Source organism: Cylas formicarius, unplaced genomic scaffold (assembly GCF_029955315.1).
Source record: "Cylas formicarius isolate icCylForm1 unplaced genomic scaffold, icCylForm1.1 PGA_scaffold_1__22_contigs__length_36826433, whole genome shotgun sequence".
Taxonomy (NCBI): domain Eukaryota; kingdom Metazoa; phylum Arthropoda; class Insecta; order Coleoptera; family Brentidae; genus Cylas; species Cylas formicarius.
The window spans coordinates 5774693-5793802 of record NW_026844264.1 but is presented as its reverse complement, the minus strand read 5'-3'; the positions used below and the strand labels follow the sequence as shown (position 1 = coordinate 5793802).

General features: G+C 35.0%; 2 protein-coding genes across 18 annotated transcripts in view; one reads left to right on the top strand and one right to left on the bottom strand.

The window, feature by feature from the left end:
* The window catches only part of LOC132696512 (neuronal pentraxin-2-like), a 29051-nt gene extending 24215 nt beyond the window's left edge, over nucleotides 1–4836 (top strand). For all 3 annotated transcript variants that reach the window (XM_060661375.1, XM_060661377.1, XM_060661376.1), the window contains exon 5: nucleotides 2500–4836. In XM_060661375.1, the coding sequence (XP_060517358.1) occupies nucleotides 2500–2907 (408 nt within the window). In that variant the 3' untranslated portion in view covers nucleotides 2908–4836. The remainder of the gene's footprint in view (nucleotides 1–2499) is intronic.
* Nucleotides 1–19110, bottom strand: part of LOC132697310 (coiled-coil domain-containing protein AGAP005037) — a 402124-nt gene that overhangs the window by 92686 nt on the left and 290328 nt on the right. The window lies entirely within an intron of this gene.

The window sequence follows — 19110 nt, the reverse complement described above, 5'->3', positions numbered from 1 at the left end:
TTTATCTGAAGCTACATGGCTGCTGGTTACATATAAGTTATTACCATTAAACCAAGAGTTTATCACACTCAAAACCACTTTGCATTTGTCTTCCAGAAATGAATCGCACCGATCCGTCAAGTTAAACGATATGTTTTCGAAGTCGTCCGAACCAAACTCTCTGAACCATCAATAAAGAGGCAAAATACTGGCGCTAATACGGGACGCCAATGATGTATTTCACTTTATTTCAGTGCATACACCATCTGTTTTATACATTAGGCCAACATATTGTTTCCTATAAGTTAAAAAGAACCAAGCAAATTTCAGTTGCGGACTGCTTATACCATTGCAAGACATTTTCCTTCATTAAGTCCTGATTTGCACAATGAAATGCCCTGCTGAGGTCACAGAAGACCTCAACAGGATACTCGCCGGACCTTATAGAGTTTATAATATTTTTCAAGAGAGAAAACCGGTTATCGGATACCATTGCAAATATGCGTACCTAAACTATGGTGACTGTAAACTATTAGTTTTACTACATTTTTTATGTAAATAATTGGAATTGGAATAATTTTTCCAATTCTTGAAGGGAATTTTCCTTCACAAATTTATAAATTTACTATTTACTTCTAAAATTATTATTTATTAAATTAGGTGCATTTCCAGAGACCTCTAGTGTCTCTGTTTTCTCTACCCGTTAACTACAGGCATGCGCATTATCTATATCGAGATTGAAGTTGGATGATTAAAAATTTGCGAAGCACTGTGAGTAATGCTGATATGTGTTTTATATACCCTTCATATTACCCCTAACCCTAAATCAATCAAATGTTTGCGGTAAATATTTCATGTTAATTTCGTTAAATATACTGCGAAACCTGTGATAGAGTTAGTCATGATGTCTCCTGCAGAAGCTGTCGTGGTTGCGTGTGTAGGATCTGAATTTTCCAAAAAAAAAATAGTTTGCAGAGGGGCCGCTTTGGAAATTTTTATAGCATATTCTGGAGTTCCGCAGGGACCAAACCTCGGACCCGTACTTTTTGACATTCTAATTAATGATGTGCCCAGATCTCTACTTGTTTCCCTTGATATACTTTATGCCAACGGTTTTAAATTGTCGATTGATGCAAAAATATATTAGGGAAATGATCAGATAGCAATTATCTCGAAGGAATGGAAAAATACTAGGAAAGAAAAGTTAAATGCGAGATCTTGCGCAATTTTCGATGAGGAACTAAGATTTAATAGACAGATAATTTCAAAGAAGTATCGAATATCTGGGACCCGAAACTCTCAGCTTAGAAGTTTATTAGATTATGGTTCAATATATGCAATATTATATATAAAAAATTATATATATAAAATATATTATTATATATAAAAAAAACAGGAAAAATTACTCATGTAATTTTTACTAATGAATTTTGCAACAAAACACTTAAAAACAGACGCAAAATACAATTAAAATTAATTTTATTTTTGAGCTCCCAAAACCCAATTCTAATTTAGGGCAAGAGAGTCTAGTATATGGAATGTTTAGTTCACTTACTATAGAATTAGGAGATCTTAACATATTTCCATTCAATTTTCAAAGTATTCGCACAAAAATTCCGAACGTTTTTTTATATATGTATTTTCATAAATTAACGCAAAAATTAAATTAACTGTAAAGTGTCAACTAAAGGTGTGATGTATTTTTTTATGATTGTAATATAATATTGGGCGTAAAAATATTCATTACTTACTTAATAAAATAAAAAGACCTTTTTAGGCCATTTATCTTAGACATGGTACATTGTTAGGGTAGAAAATTAACCAACAATGCCGTTTATAAGTGTTGTTGTTATGACGCGGGTTATCTTTTGCTTACAGGCTGCGGCAACTTCAATTAATTTGTAACAAGAAGCAAAAATATTTTATGATTATTAGGTAGTAGGACAAACAAAGTAAGCCGGTTCCAAACTAATCTTTATAGCTGCAGGTTTTATCCGATATAGACGAAATCGATAGTTTCCACTCTGCACTAATAACACGTTACCGGAACTATGTAACAAAAATTAACAGCGATATATTTATTCACTAACAACGAAAAGTCGACTAATTAGGACTAAAGCTACTTTTAAGTTGCTAGTGAAGTAGTCTAGATCTGCTGGATTCCTCCTGCGTTGGTTGTTGATGACCCGAACTTGCTGACATTCGCCCAGTCATCTTGATAATTGCTTCACAGCTAAACTGGGTATGGTTTGCATTCTACTCTGGACCTACTTATATACTCTTCACGAAAGGCGAAAATGACAATAAATCTGTATATTTATTATAAGCCATACATACAGGGTGGTCCATTTAAAAAAATATAATTTTGGTTTCCCACATATTTAGGACTCACAATATTTTTGAGTAATGATACACACTGACACATTATTTGAACACCCTGTATTATGTAGTACGTGGCGCACTTGAATGTCAGATTAAACACCAGATATAAACGGTAGTAACGCCATTTTTACGTTGCAGTTGGTCGGAGCCCCGATAAAATCCGGAGGTGACGTCGTGGTAGGCCAAGAGTACACGGACTTCGACAAAGGCCTGGACGACGGTATCGAAGGCGACGTTGCCGGTTTTAATTTGGTTCGGAGCGCCGTTCGCCCACATCAGGGAACGAAAGAAACGTATTTCAGGCGGAATCACTTCCCCAACAAGCGTGTAATTTACCAGGAAGCGACGAAATATCGTCGTTTCGGGAAACTGCCGAGTCCCGTTAAATCTCTGGGGTTTCTTCTGGTCGAGCTGAGCTATCGTTGCGGCTATTTGAGGGGCGCACCCTTAAGCGGCGACAAGGTCATCGTCAGCTGGACCAAGACGCCGGTGCGAGTGTTCGGCGGTGCCATATTGACCAACGTAAAGCCGTTTTGCGACCGTTGACGTTATTTCCAAAGTAGACTCGAAAACGCGTAATTGATGGGCTGTCAATAGCATTTCCAACGTTGTCACTTTTGTAAAGTTAAAGTCGTTATCAGACAATTCTGTGCGCCGAAATGCTTGTCTTTGGAACGTCTTTTTTGCACATGTACGTGTACAGGGTAGCCCGTTTAATAGGGGCCTATACCTTTTCTTGAAACCTGCAGGGGTTACAAATAAAAAAGAAATACATTTTTGGATAGTCATTTCAAAGACAAATTCAACGATATATATAGCATCTTCAGAATTCAGGTTATCGCTGCTTATTGACTTTTAAAATTTATTACCATCAATTATTTTTAGGAAAATAATCCTTTTCTTTAGGCAATGACCAAATTTAAAATATTTTCTTAAAATACGCGGTGTCGCTTCGTTTCGCAAAATGATACTTTTCTCAATTTTTTTAAATTAGATACCCTGTATATTTTTGGATTTTCGAATAGCCACTTCAATAGCAATTTCAATTATATAACATAGTGCGGGTCTCTGACTTACCGTTTTGGCTTAATTGGCAGATAAAATTAAAAACTGGGTATAAGATTTAAATTATTAAGATATGAAACTGGGAATTAGGTCCTTATCAACTTGTTCACAACGGTTTCAGAGCATTGTTAAGAAGTTATAGTAGAAACAGAATATTGAGCTTTGCACAATGATTCCAAATGTCTCAAATTACTTATTTCTACGTTTAAACCTCTACGTGAAATGATTACAAAAAATTGACGCTAACTACTAATGCATATTACTTACAAGTAAAATTAATTAAATTAGTTTTTTAATATGTCAATCGCTTGGAGACGCAAATCGTTTGCTGCACTTCCAAAACTGTTGACGGTTTATCTTTTTAAACCATATCTTTCAATGTGCCCCACAAAAAAAGTCCATCGGTGACAAATCTAGACTCGTTGCTGGCGGTTTTGTCCAATCCATTGTCTGAAATTTTCGTTTTAAAAACGACCGCAGCATTTCGATGGTAAGGAGCGCCATCTTACTGCAAAATTAAATTTTGGTGCTCTCTTTGGGGAATATTATTACAGAGAACTACTATTGTTTTATTAAGAATAAAGTTTTTTTTCCATTTAGGACTTTATTTAGAAGATTCTTACATTATGAATGTTAAAGAATTTATGTATTATTGGAAAATAATTGGCAATTAAGGTAAGTTACAAATCCTTACTATGTTATATAATTGGAATTGCTATTAAAGGGGCTATTCGAAAATCCAATAATATAGAGGGTGTCTCAATTAATAAAATTAAGAAAAACATCATTTTGCGAAACGTGACACCACTACTAATTTTAAGAAAATATTTTAAATTTATCATTTAATCATTGCCTAAAGAAAAGCACTACCTAACAAAGATGGTTTAAACATCACCCGAATTGTGAAGATGATCGCTATTAAGTTCGTTCGTTGAATTTGTCTTTCAAAGGACTATCCAAAAAATGCAATAAAATGAAGGGTGTTCTATTTAAAAAAATGTAAATGTGTTTTATGAAAAAAAGGTCCTTTTAATAGAAACAACTTTTGTATTTAATTTTTTTTGTAACCCCCGTAGGTTTCGAGTTAAGGTATAGGCCAGTTTTAAACGGGCCACTTCGTACATATAATGTTATAAATATAAATCATAATTTATAAAAATATACAATATGAATTATTTTGCCGAATGTTTTTTTTAGTAAGAGTTAGAAAGTCATGGACTTTATTTTATGAATGATTTTTGGACGTAATTTTTCTCGAGTGATGCGCACAACAAAATATCTATCATCTATCTGTCACACTTGGAAAACAGTGTGGAGTCTTAACGAGCGCACGGTTACCGCTAGTGTAACAAACTAATTTAGCCTCTTTAATAACTATGACACAGGAAAAAAAATCAAATAAAAATTGTTTGACCCTAAATGTTTATTTTATTTATAGTATTTTTATGTATACGGGGTGTTCCATTGTTCCTGGAAGTAACCAACGTTATTTTTTTAAATGAAATACTTTGAATATTTTTTAAAAAAATTAATTATTTGCTTCATTTTGAGTATTTTTTGTCATTACATAGCATACGAAACTTTTAGTAGTTTTTGAGAAAAATGAACTTTTCTATTTTGGAAATATGTGAATTTTTACACTTGAAAACTAAAAGTGGGAATTTTTATTATGGATCCATGGAAGTGCTTAAGATTCAAAAAATGTTTTTTGTAATTGAAAAAACAATTTTTTTAATGGAACACACTATTTTGAGTACTTTTATTGGGTTTGGAATTTAGTTCGGTGTCATTTCAATAGTTTTTATTACAAAAATAGGTAGTTTAGAAGTTCTGGCCAATTTTCTGCAACAACTCGTGTACTTTATTTTAAATCTAACTAAATCTATATAATATCCTATTCTAACTAAGCTTTTTTTAAACACAAATTACCTAAATTCAATATAAAATCAACAAGTAATGCAAGTAAATAAAACTTATTACTAACTACAAAATATTTGCTGTTGCATTAAGTCTTTCTACCCCTCTTCGTATTCTCATTATTAAGTCTCGAACACTATTACACCTATTTTAAGACGAAAAAAGTCCAATGGTATCGAGTCAGGGCTCCGCCTGTATCGATCAATCCAAAATGGAAAACGTCGATTTAAACCATTTCTAGCAGGCACTACTAGATTATCAATTAAACGAGTTCTCCAACAAATTTAAATATCTCTCACCAATCTGAACAAAATCATAAAATCAGGTTCCTATAATTCTATCACGTATAATGCCACACCACACATAAACACTTTTCCGATCCTGTTTCTTAATTTCTTTTACACGATTTTCACTTGAGATACACCAGTAATGAGTATTTTTCCCGTTGAACACATCAGCCGTATTGAAAATCGCGTCATCGGTAAGAATGTCTCTTAGGTACCCCGGCTTGCAGGATAGAACAACCTATATTCTCTTGGGGCTAATGCTGGATTCTTATTAATTTTTCAAAGAAACTTCCACAGGCTACTGTAATGCTTTTTACAAAACTTCTGGATTCTTCCTGCGTCGGTTTTTGATTAGTCCAAATTGCTAAAGTTTCGCCAATCATCCTGTTGGCTTCTTCAGAGCTTGACTGAAACTGGCTCGCACTTTATTTTTATATATTGCTTGAGGGGGGGGGGAAGGAACAGAGTAATTTTACGAGCCAGTTTGAGTCAAGCTCTGAAGAAGCCAACAGGATGATTGGCGAAACCTCAGCAATTTCAACTAAGCGAAAACCGACGCAGGAGGAATCCAGAAGTTTTGTAAAAAGCTGGACTATTATAATTTCTCATGTAACATTCATGAAGATCTAAACACTCTTGAACACTTTAAAAACGAATTTTCCTTTTAAATATAAATGGGTGACAACTAAATGTTAAATAAAAACTGCATTTCTGTCCAGGCAACAAACAACACAAAGGCAAAGTATAAGATTTATATAGATCGTTCAAACAAATTATTGATTTTGCACATATTATTTTGCATTATCTTCCTATTTGCTCTTTAAAAGTTAGTGTTTAAAGTCAACATTTTGAAGCAGTACAAATTCTGAAACTGTTTTAGAATGTGAACTTATGGTAACGACTGTCGTAAGTTTATCTTTTGAAGTTCCACCTGCAAAAGCACCCCATATGTCAAGTTTAGTTATGCCTAAAGCAACATATAAAAAGAAAACATAATCAATCTGTTCACTTTCAAGTGATTTATATGAAGGATGGAGATTTGTTTTCTTTTTTTTTCAATGATATATTAAAGATTGCAATTTTTGTAAATTTAAGTGGTCAAGGAACATCTATAAAAAGCATGACCGATGTTAAGAAAAACCTATCGTTCGCTTCCGTTTTATTTTTTATTTTGTACCAACCATCTGTTCTGTCATACTTTCTCCAGTTAGATTTACACATGGTAATAATAAATCTTTCGCTGTTTTTCATTTGCATTTACAGAAAAAATAGAAATATACAGTATGGATTGGAAACATCCCCGTAAAAGTTTAAGTTATTATCCCATTTCAAGCGATTTTTAAAAAATGATAAAGTACTAAAAGGTCAAATGCGGCACAAAATTTAAAATATTTCTATTCGTATTGCAATAATCAGCGAATACTATATTTTTTTCGGCAATTTTTCTATTTCAAAAATGAGTACACGACTACTTAGGTGTTTGACTGACAGTGTTCGAAGTGTTTTCGGAGCGCGAGCATTGAAGATGCCAAGTGGCGAAACGTCTGCAGGATTCCAGTCGGAGTTCAACAAGCGAACAGATGATATCCCGGAATATAGTGTCACATATATATATATATATATATATATATATATATATATATATATATATATATATATATATATATATATATATATATATATATATATATATATATATATATATATATATATATATATATATATATATATATATATATATATATATATATATATATATATATATATATATTATATTATAAATAAAGCTTTTTTTGTATGCTGCAGTTCTGTGCTTCGGGATTAAAAATTTCAATTTATTTCTGGTATCTCTGTTATGCATATCAGAGTTCAGCCTCAATTTATTTTTAAGGCTTTCTAAAGTAAGAACAGAGTTTTTTGCTACACCATGTACCAAAACGACCCAAACGATAGATTCTTCCATAAAACATGTTCAACCATGGAAGTTATGAGAACCGGCATTTAAGATGTTCAAGGAACAAAGTGTTTGATAAGGGTTGAAATTTTTCCTTCGAGCCGGAATATCGAAGGTCTACTAAAAGTGGATAAACGGCGATCGCCCTCGCCCAATTTCCATTAAGCGGCTCTGAAATAAAAGAAAATAAATTTTACGGCGAGACAATGAACATCGCCGCGACGCGACGTCTATTTAAGTGCGGCAAACCGCGACGGTTTGTATTTCCTCCGTTTGTTTATTATTATCGTAAGCGTGAGTAAGCGTTTCAGGTCGGAACGAATCGCGATCGATACGATTTTCTACAATAATTCGTGCCTCGTCTCTCGAAGCACGATTGCCGCGACCCCGATAATTTATTTGGCAGTTGGTTGCATCGCGTTCGCGTTTTACAGGCGCTGCGTTAGCGAAAAGGACGTGTGGTGTGGCATCTGCGACGTCATCGTTGATCCCTCCGATGCACCGTTGCCGTTTGTTATGCGTTTTCTTTTAATCGGGATTTTTGCGACTCAATATCGAATATATTTATTTCAAAATCAGGAATTGGATTTAAAAAAAAATGTTAGCACGCAAATGTTGATACAAAGTTCATTTTAAGCGGAACGCCATTTTTTAAAATCCATTTTTGAATTCTGCGGCAAATTTCACGGATAATAGGGAACGAACAAAATTATTTAAAAACAATGAAAATCGTAAGATGTTATCAAAAGCAAGTTCCAATAAAACAGAAAAATTCCAATCACAATTAAATTACCTGAAAAATAAAGGTTAGAAATTTGAACAATTTTGCCTGCTCTTAAAACGCGCTGCCATTGAGGGTGACGTCAGACCGTTGTATGTCGATCTAGGCGCACGTATGCAAATAACACTTAAAGTAATCAATACTCGTTAATCGAACGTGGAGTTCTTTTCGGAGAAAGTTCTTTTTAATTGTGCTTGATTTGATGTTTGGTAGTTCGATTAAAGACTGAAAATTTTTGTTAAACTGAAGTTTGTGGTGTAGAGGCTAGTCTGTCTCAATTTTCATCGTGCTGACTTTTGCAAGAACAAGAACCTGGTCATATAGACTCACAAGACTAAAAAAGCGTACAGAATCCTCAGATTTAAGAAGCTTAGTGGCCTAAACTGCTGTTTCTCCCCGAATATCACGCTACAAAGTTTAAAAAATTAACTAGACGACATAAGGAAGGAGAATAAAAATGTCTTGATCGCCGTGGATATACACTTTAAATCCCCACTATGGGGATTAAATGTCACCGACGCTAGGGGTGATTACCTCTCTGAGTGGATGGCAGCCCTGGACTTGGCGGTCTGGAACAACTCGAGACCCACGTTACTCACAGGTTGCAGTTCTTCTCATATTGATGTTACGCTGTGCTCATCGAGGAGCTGGGATGTTCTGAGCGAGGAGTCCCTGAGCCTGCACAGGTACATATGCTTCGGCATCGGTAGACCGAGCCCAAAGTCACACTGAGAAGACGCGAAGAAAATAACCTTAATTAGAAAAAAAAATTTATAGGGACACTCTGCTTCGCAGGAGTTTGCACAGGCTCCCACACAGAACAGCTGCGAACCAGAAGCAACAAGGATCGGAGACGCCTAGCGAGAGCCAGAGCAGCCAGGGTTGACACCAAGTCCGCCTATAAGCGAACAAGGAAGGAATACAGGCCAGACATACAAAAATCAAAAAAGAAACACTTGAAGTCTTTGTGCGAAGTATAGACACGTGAGTAAATTCTTCCCAAGAAAATTAGACTGGTGGCTCAGAGACGAACCGGGCTACACGGCGGATCTTATTAGCACTAAAGAACTGCTGGGAGCAGTGCATAGGCTTAAGTCGGGCAAAGCCCCCGACTCCGATCGGATCACTCTGCAAGCAGTAAAGAAGGCACTGCCCCATAAACCATCCGGTGCCTCATGAACGACCTTATTAGCACACAAACTTTCCAGAGCTAATGCAAAAAGGCGAACATTACTCTTCCAGGCCTATTTGCTTGCTAGACTCACTGGGAAAATTTTGCGAATATATCGTGAAAGACAGACTGGAATTGGAATTAGAAGAAAAGGAGAGACTGACGGTCACACAACATGGATTCAGAAAAGGCAAATCTGAGCATCGCAAATCACTGCGAAAGAAAATGGGCAGTGGTTGTCGCTATGGACGTTAATAACGCTTTCAACACGGCTACCTGGCGCGAAATCACTAGGGGACTAAGGACGCAAGGCATCAGTGCCGACCTTATTCGGATAATCGAAAGCTACCTCAATGAAGGGTCAATAATACCGGCCGCCGTCAGATGAGGATCACACAGGGCGTCCCACAGGGCTCCGTATTGGACCCGACGCTCTGGAACGTGCTATACGACGGAGTGCTGAGATTGCAACTGCCGGAAAATTGCTATAATATCGCCTACACAGACGATCTCGTTTTGGTGGCGAACGCTGACGACGGGCACACCTCAATGGCTTCCGTTAATAGACCTCTGGAGTTGAAATAATAGCAAAATGGATGACTCGCAACCGCACAAGACCGAGGAAGTCTTGCTCAGAGGACCTCGGACGAGGAAGGAGAGGGAGGCCGTCAGCTTCGCACTGGGACCGGTGAATATAATCCTAGATAATATCCTAGATAGATCCGTGAAATATCTCGGGATATGGCTAGACGATCGGCAGATGTTTACAGACCACGTCCGGCAGACGGTTAAAAAGACGGAAACTCTGGTGACGGCCCTATCGAAAATAATGCCAAATATCAGTGGGATTGACAGTCGTAGGAGGGAAGTACTGAATGGAGTGGTTCCGTCAGTGGTGGCGTACGGGACCTCCATTTGATCTGACATAGTCGAGAAGCACAGGATTATGCTGACCTCGATGCAGAGTCGATGCAGAGACGTATGCTTCTACGGGTGACTTGCACCTACAGAATAGTATCTGCACAGGCTGCGTGCATTGTCGCGGGTGCCGTCCCGCTGGACCTCATGATAGAGGAGCGTAGGAGAGCGTACGAGCGGGGAACCCCCTCGGATAGGGAGAGGGAGCGATCCATTCAGAAATGACAGTCTCAATAGAACGAGACTACCACGGCAGTCTAGTGGACAAAGAAACTCATTTCGCAGCTGAGGCCCTGGCTGAGGTGTGGACACAGACGGACCGATTACTTCGTAACTCAGTTCCATACAGGGCATGGGTCATATAGAGCATACACAAACAGAATCGGCATTTACTGCTGAGATAGATACACGGCAGAACACACATTCTTGAAGTGCCCCAGGTTCGGTGTCGTGAAGTAGGGCTCACAGCACACAATATTATCGAGACCATGACGGAGAGAAAGGACCACTGGGAAATAATATTATAGTATTAAAAGAGAGAATATTAGGGACGGACTCTCAAAGGTTTTGCTAATAATAAAAAAAGAATTATTTATGACTAGGAAAATCTATACATAATTAGATTTTTATTCTAAATGCATAAATCTAATTCTGATTCACTACTAGAGTCGTCATTGAGATCAATTATAATAGGATTTATGTTGTGTTGTATAGAAATGTCAGAGTTCTCAATTTTTATAATGTGCTGTACTTAATTTTTAAAGCTCTCAATTAGTATGATACTAATTAAATTTTTTTATCAAATTTATGCTGGGACGTAAAATAGGAGTAACATTTTCTCTGTTTGATTTTACTTGGTTTCACAAATGCTCTATGGGGTTAAACATGCAGTGATATGACCAGCATGCACCGCCTGTTCAGCCACATTATCACATACATACTGTTTTTAATTGCATATGGATTTAGGACTTCCAGAAGTTGCGCTTTTTTTAACTGAATTCAAAATAACAAAAAAAACAAGAGACGTTTTACACCTCCTTTACAACAGACAAACTCCACACAACCTCATCAAAACGATAGTAAATATATATGAAGCAAACCAGATCGAAGCAAAAATAAATGGGATCCTGACTGAACCAATAGCAGTGGGCCGAGGTATCCGACAGGGAAACTCCCTGAGTCCCCTTCTCTTCAACATTATCATGGACGAAATAATAAGAAATGTACGATTACTGAGAGGATACAGAATGGGCGACCATGAAATCAATATTCTGTGCTACGCTGATGACGCCGTACTGGTGGCTGAAAGTGAAGACGATCTGCAACGACTATTACATCGATTTAACTGCACTGCCAAATCACTTAATATGATAATATCGGCCCAAAAAACTAAATGCATGACAACATCAAAAACACCATTAAGATGCAAATTAGAAGTTGAAGGCAAAATCATCCAGCAGGTAATGAAATTTAAATATTTGGGCATAGAAATCTCGGGTTATGGTGATGTGGAGGCAGAGGTCAGAGGGCAAACAACAAGGGCAACAAGAATAGCAGGATGCTTAAGCGACACAATTTGGCGAAATAAAAACATTAAAATCGAAACCAAATCGAGAATTTACAAGGCAATAGTAAGACCAACCATGACATACACCGCAGAAACCCGACCAGACACAGCGAAAACTAAACAATTACTAGAGACAACCGAAATGAGGATACTTCGTAGAATAACTGGAAAAACGCTCTTGGACAGAGAGAGGAGCGAAAATATAAGACGAACATGCAGGGTGGAAAACGTTAATGCGTGGGTATTGCGTAGAAAGAAAGAATGGAACGAGCATATTAGTAGAATGGACAACAGAAGAATAGTCAGAATTGCACGCGACAAATCACCATTGGGTCGCAGGAGCTTAGGTCGCCCCCGAAAACGATGGAGTGACAACCTGGCAGTGGGATAGGCAGAGACGACGAAAATGAACAGGCAATTTGCCTAGACTAAAGTAGGAAGAAGAAGAAGAAGAAAAAAAACATCATTTTCTAACAAATATTCTTGGATTTCAGTTTTTGAATTTGATGAGGCCGGTGCTTTGGGTAGCAGATAGCTGTGATAGCTTACGATAAAATAATAATAACACTGTTAGCGAAAATATTTTTGAAAAGATTGTTTTGAAACCAATTTTCAAAAAGTGGAGCACTTGTATCCACATGATAATCCTAGGTGGAATCCTTAATATTCTTCGCAGACAACAGCAAGCAGTTTGGGACAAATTCGTCTTCTGATCCAGTGTGTATTATGGTGATGTGTTTTCCTTCATTTGCAGGTCTGACAGTTTTGAATGGAATCAACCCATCCTTTGGATACAGTGTTGTGTTCATCGAACCATCTATATCTTTTAGTTTCTTGACAGTAATTAAATCTTCAAGTGGGCAATCCCATTTTAAAACTCTATGGAGGGTGCCACGGATTTTATTGATGTTGGTTTTAATTTCTTCGAGCTGCTTTTTCAGTTTATCCAAGGTAGGAACAACTTCGCTTTGATAAAGACAATATATTTTTTTTCTTATTAGGTCCTAATCATTATCGTCTATACCGTGAGATTGAAAATCACTATGTTTTTTTTTTATTTCTCCACTATTAATAATATCCCTTATCGACGATATTGGAGTTTTTGTAAGTAGACAGATTTCTTTTAAAACTTATTGTTGAATAAGTCCACTACTGATTAAAGTTTCATACATATTTTTCACAACCTGTTTTGCATCGAGCGACCAATGATTTCAACACCACATTTTTATATTCTCGCAAAATAACTTTTTTGAAACACACAGTGAAAACGATTATTCAACAGTACCACAAATGGTCAATACTGAAGAAATATATCAGGAAGAAAAAAATATAAGTGGCCCACCCCTGCCTTGTCGCCCAATTACAATAGGTAATAACATCGTTAAAGTCGTCGAAAGGAACCACCATGAAGATTGAGACAGGCTATATAGAAATTCAATTTACCATTGAATTTAATTTCAAAAGTTCGCTAATTAAAATTTAACGGTTTATAAAAAATATAATTTAAGATACCATTTAATTTTTAAATTGATCAACTTTTAACTTTGTTGTTAAATTAAATTTAACTTCACGTCACCAGATTTATTTAAATATTACTTTTTTATTATTATTATTTTATGCGAAGTTTGTATATATTGATATTAAAATGCTTGACTTTTCTGCAATTATTTCTTTGTGATTCTCACAAATAAAATTCCAAAAGCCCAAAAATAATATATATATATGTAGATAAAATATATCCTTTAGTTTAGTTTTCGCTAGGGCGGTATTTCTTTGTTTATTATTTCCGCATGCAATTATAGAGGGTAATTTTTACATTATTTCTTTTAACGGAAGTGAGCCGATCACAAAAGGAAGCCGCTTTGCGGTGTTTCCTGAGAGTTCAGGTTTACTTTTGATGCTTACCGATGAAAGGTATAAAAGCAGGTCACGACACTTGACCACGGGCATTATGTATATTAGAAGATCAAATTAAAAAGACGTAAAAGACGTGGGTAACGCGGAAAGCCGTGCCGCTTACCCTTTTTCTTTAATAATACGAAAGACGAGTAGACGAATCGTAAGACGAAAGACGAGTAGAGGAATTGTAAGACGAAAGACGAATAGACGAATTGTAAAACGAAAGACGGATAGACGAATTGTTGTTGTCCATGCCAAGTGTAAAAGAAGTTGTTGTTGTGCGCTGTGTAAGTAAGTGAAAATATAGTCATATTTAATTTGCCAGAACGTCGGACTGTGTTTATTTCCTCAGAACCTTAGACTAACGATAAACAATCCTATATCCAACGATACAGTATTTATAATGAACAATTTCCATAATAAATACAAAAATTGAACATTAAACGCTTTAAAACCGAGACTAACGGTGCAAATTTTGCTTGAAACGGCTCTTAGGCATTTTTGAGCTGTAATTATTTATTGTGAAATAAGTATTGCAAATTAAGGGTTCACATTTGGTATAATGTGTTTTCATATATATATATATATATATATATATATATATATATATATATATATATATATATATATATATATATATGTATATATATATATATATATATATATATATATATATATATATATATATATATATATATATATATATATATATATATATATATATATATATATATATATATATATATATATATATATATATATATATATATATATATATATATATATATATATATATATATATATATATATATATATATATATATATATATATATATATATATATATATATATATATATATATATATATATATATATATATATATATATATATATATATATATACATTTAAGTAAAATTAAAAAAAATGGGCAAGTTGTCTATTTATGTGCCATACCTTATATCTTCTCTTTATGAGAAAAAGAAGAAATAAAGAAATTTAATTTTGAAATAAAAAGTGTGTCCGAAATTCGTGGTCATTGCGAGATATTTCGGTTATGAGGGTTATAAGTAAAACTAGAGTTTTACGGTTTGGCGGTCATGTGGTTACTTTTTTGTGAAACGAAAGATATCATCAACAGCTGAGCTACAAGATGATTTTGAAACTTTTGCAATTTGTGGCAATTTCCGTCAATATTTAATCTATCGAAAAAATATAAATACGTCTATAGAGATTTTTTTACTTAGAATCCAATGGAGTAACTAGTTTTTTTCTTTTTTTTTTTTAATTTTATGTCATTGTATTTCATCGACGACATTTGTTTTTAATTCAGGTCTGTATTCAATATTATAATATTTTAATATGACTTCTTATAGTAGGCTATGATATGCAAATAAATTATTATTATTAAATATTTTATTTAATAACTATAACAACTAATAAGTATTAGTTCATTATTATAAATTACTATCTAATACTAAATTATGATTTTAACATATAAAGTTTATCCGTGTTACCTTTTTCCTCCCTTGTATTAGTTTCAAAATTGTATTTAGTTAAGTTAGTTAATACAGTTTGCAATTTTTTAATTCCCATGACTTATCGCAGATCCTCCATGATGATTTTTGTATACTTGATTTTGAAGGTAAGTACTGATAAGTCGGAAGATCTGGGTAGCCATCTTATAGGACAGCGTATCCCAATCCAATGTCCTGTTGAAAAAATGTACTGTTTAGCTGAGGTAACGGGACTTCTTGGAATATTTCTGGTACGATATTTTCCACTATTCGTATATACAAAATTGTTGATCCCCGGGATGCGAATCATGAACTGGCTTAAATTTATAGGATTTAAATTTACAATTTTTTTAACCGCAGGTTTTGGAAGGCAGGCAATTTTTCTACAAAAATTTGTAGTAGTTGTTCTAATTGTCGCCAAGACATCGATTTCACTAATTTCCCGTTACTATTTATTACACATTATATATTTTTAAAAGTTACATTAAAGTAAAATATTCTGTATTCTCCATTATACATCTGCAAATTCATTTCAGATGCTTCATCCGTATTTCCACGACACTGCACAAAACAACAACACAGTATGTCATATTTTTCAATATTTTCAAAGTCTTCCTTGACAGCCATAATATTTGGAATAATTTAATTAAAAAATTAAATGATAGTACTTTTTGCAACATTGACAATTAGACAGACGAGGCGTTTTTTTTGTTGCGGTCGGAGCCAAGTCTTTAAAATAATAAATTCAAACAAAAATTGCACTATAATAACTAAAATAAAAAACGAATGGTAAAGTGTTGTTGTTCGGAAAGCCCCTAGCGGATACAATAACGTAAAATTATACAGAGGATCCTATTTAAAAATACACAACTTTATGTATATAGACGTATTTTAATCTCGTCGCAAATATATTTATGGAAGCTTTTGACAAAGAAGCTACTATTTAAGAGCCAATATGGGGCCGTTCAGTTTACAGAAAACCTATGCACATCCATCTATACCTTAATGCATTACCACATCACCATCCAGCCCGGAAGTCATCTCTTGCCTACAGAACTGTAAAACCATGCCAACACGAATCACTGGAGCCAGAATTAAAATATCTTACATCTGATCTTTCGTCAAACAATTTCCACATTCGATATATTCAGGGTTCAATATCAAAAGACACTTCACCATGACCTCCTAAAGAAAATGAACCTGAAAGGACACTTGCCGCTGCAGTTTCTCCTTACATTCAAAACATCACTGACCATATATCAAAAGTTTTTTAGAAATTTAATGCTAAAACCAAAGTTAGTACTTGTTCAAAAATCTCTCAATATTTTAAATCCGTCGAAGTGTAAATTGCATTTGAGACCACAAACGTTTTCAACAGTCCATTCGATCAAAATAAATTTTTTGCATGAAACCCATGCTTCCACCAAAGAAAAATTCGTGAATCGATAAAAATCTCTTCACACAAACGTCTGAGACTATGATCATGGTCCCTCTTTAACTCCGCTCCCCTTGAAACAGCAAGTAAGCAGGTACAAACTAGAATTCAAAGCAGTTTCAGTGAAACTATTTACAAAACATCTGGATTCCTCTTGCGTAGGCTGTTGGCTTCTTCAGATCATAACTGAAACTAACTGAAGCAACGCAGGAAGAATCCAGAAGTTTTGTAACTAGTATTATAGCAGCCTGTGGATATTTCCTTGAAAAATCAGTTTCAGTGAAGCCTTGATGAAACCAACAGGAATAATGGCAAAACGGCATCAAGTTCATTATCATCTTCTTCTTAAGGTACCAACTCCATTTAATGAAGATCGGCAACTATCTTGGCAAATTCGTTTCGATCTTGCGCACTCCTCAGCAATGTATGGGAGTCTAGCCCTGTCCAATCCCTCACGTTCTTTAACCATGAGCCTTGTCTCCGCCCCGGCCCTCGTCTACCCTCAATTTTGCCTTCTATTATAAGTTTTAGAAATGCATACTTATGATGTGTTCGAGGTAGGCCGTTTTCCTTTTTTTAATGATGTTTATGAGGTCCCGTTCTTTGTTCATTCTTAGTAATACCTCTTCGTTATTTACATGGTCAGTCCAGGAGTCCAGGGTATTCTCAGCATACGTCGATAAACCCACATTTCTAACGCCTCTAATTTGTTTAGCGTACTAGTCTTTAACGTCCACGACTCGACCCCATACAATAGCACAGAAAACACATAGTATTTAACAAAATTATACCGGATTTGGGTGTTAAGGCTTTTGTCACTTAGCAAGTTTCGCATTTTCAAAAATGTTGCGATGGCCATTTATATTCTTGTTCTTATTTCCACATCAAGATTTAGATCCTCTCCAATCCAGCAAGCCAAATATCTAAATTTCTGCACTTTTGAAATAACTGTCCCGCGTATTCTTATGTCCAGAGGCTGGTTCGGGGTTCGGCTTATTACCATCATTTTTGTCTTTTTTGTATTTATTTGTAGCCCCATGCGGTCACTTACCGTTGTTATTTTATTTATTAGATTAGGTATCCATAAGATATGTAAATAGTACATTTTTTCTCGTAAATAACAAAACCAAACCGATAAAAAGGCAACGCGAGTTGAAAGAAAAACGTATCTCTTTTTAGATTTTTCGGCAATTTTCAGTTTTCCAACAGTTGCTATTTCCCCTTTCGATTCCCGATTGGAATCGGTGACTTCAAAGAGGAGGCGCTGCATGTATTGCAACCCAGTGAGCTTAGTGTAAACAGTAAGTTATACGATTGTTTAGCTTCTGTCAACATTCATAGTCAGGCGGACAAATTGCGTGGGGAAAAGGTATAGTACAAACTGACCGATTTGTGTAACTGGAAAATGGAAAATGTGTAATCAATAGTTTTTTAGAACTTGAAAGTATCATTGATGCAAGACAATGATTTTACTAGTATATTTATCTCCATTATGAGACAAATTTACATACTGTTTCTACGTATTGAATTTTAAAAAACTATTTGAAAAGACATAGCAAATAAAAAAAATTAATTTTGCAAAATTTGTCTGCAGGTCTTCTGAAAACACCAGAAGAGATGGAATGAACTAGCATGCCAAGGTCAATTCCTTGATAATGATTGAGTAGAAGGAAAAAACGATGTGGCAAAGACGTAAGAGAAGCGTTTTATAATAGTGACAATAAGAATAATCACTTGAATCAATGCAACAGAAAAATAAATTTCATTCAAACTAATCAATTCATTTAGAAAAACAAAATACACATTTTTTAGATGAAACTTGGTTTGACACCCATGAAATTATAAAGAGAGTGTGGGAAAATTCTTCGTCGAACTGCATTTTGAATGTACATTATGGAACAAAAATATGTATTTTACACTGTAAGTCAAGGGAAGGTTGGGTGCCAAACGCTTTGCTACATGCAGCAAAAAACATTATAGGCTGCTCCATCAGGACATGACTGTCTAATAGTTTATGGTAATCAACAATCAGCAGTAAAAAGAGGTATTGCAAGAGTTCTTAGATCCAAAAAACAATTAGTTAAAGTTTGAAGTACCCAATCGTATGATAAAATTTACTTTTTCTACTCCCGTCTGTAAAATACCTAATTACCCACCGATCTAGCGTGCGGGAAGCGTCACATTACCACGTCAGTTTCGTTTCCCACGATTCCGAGCCACTTCGGACATTTTTGGGATTT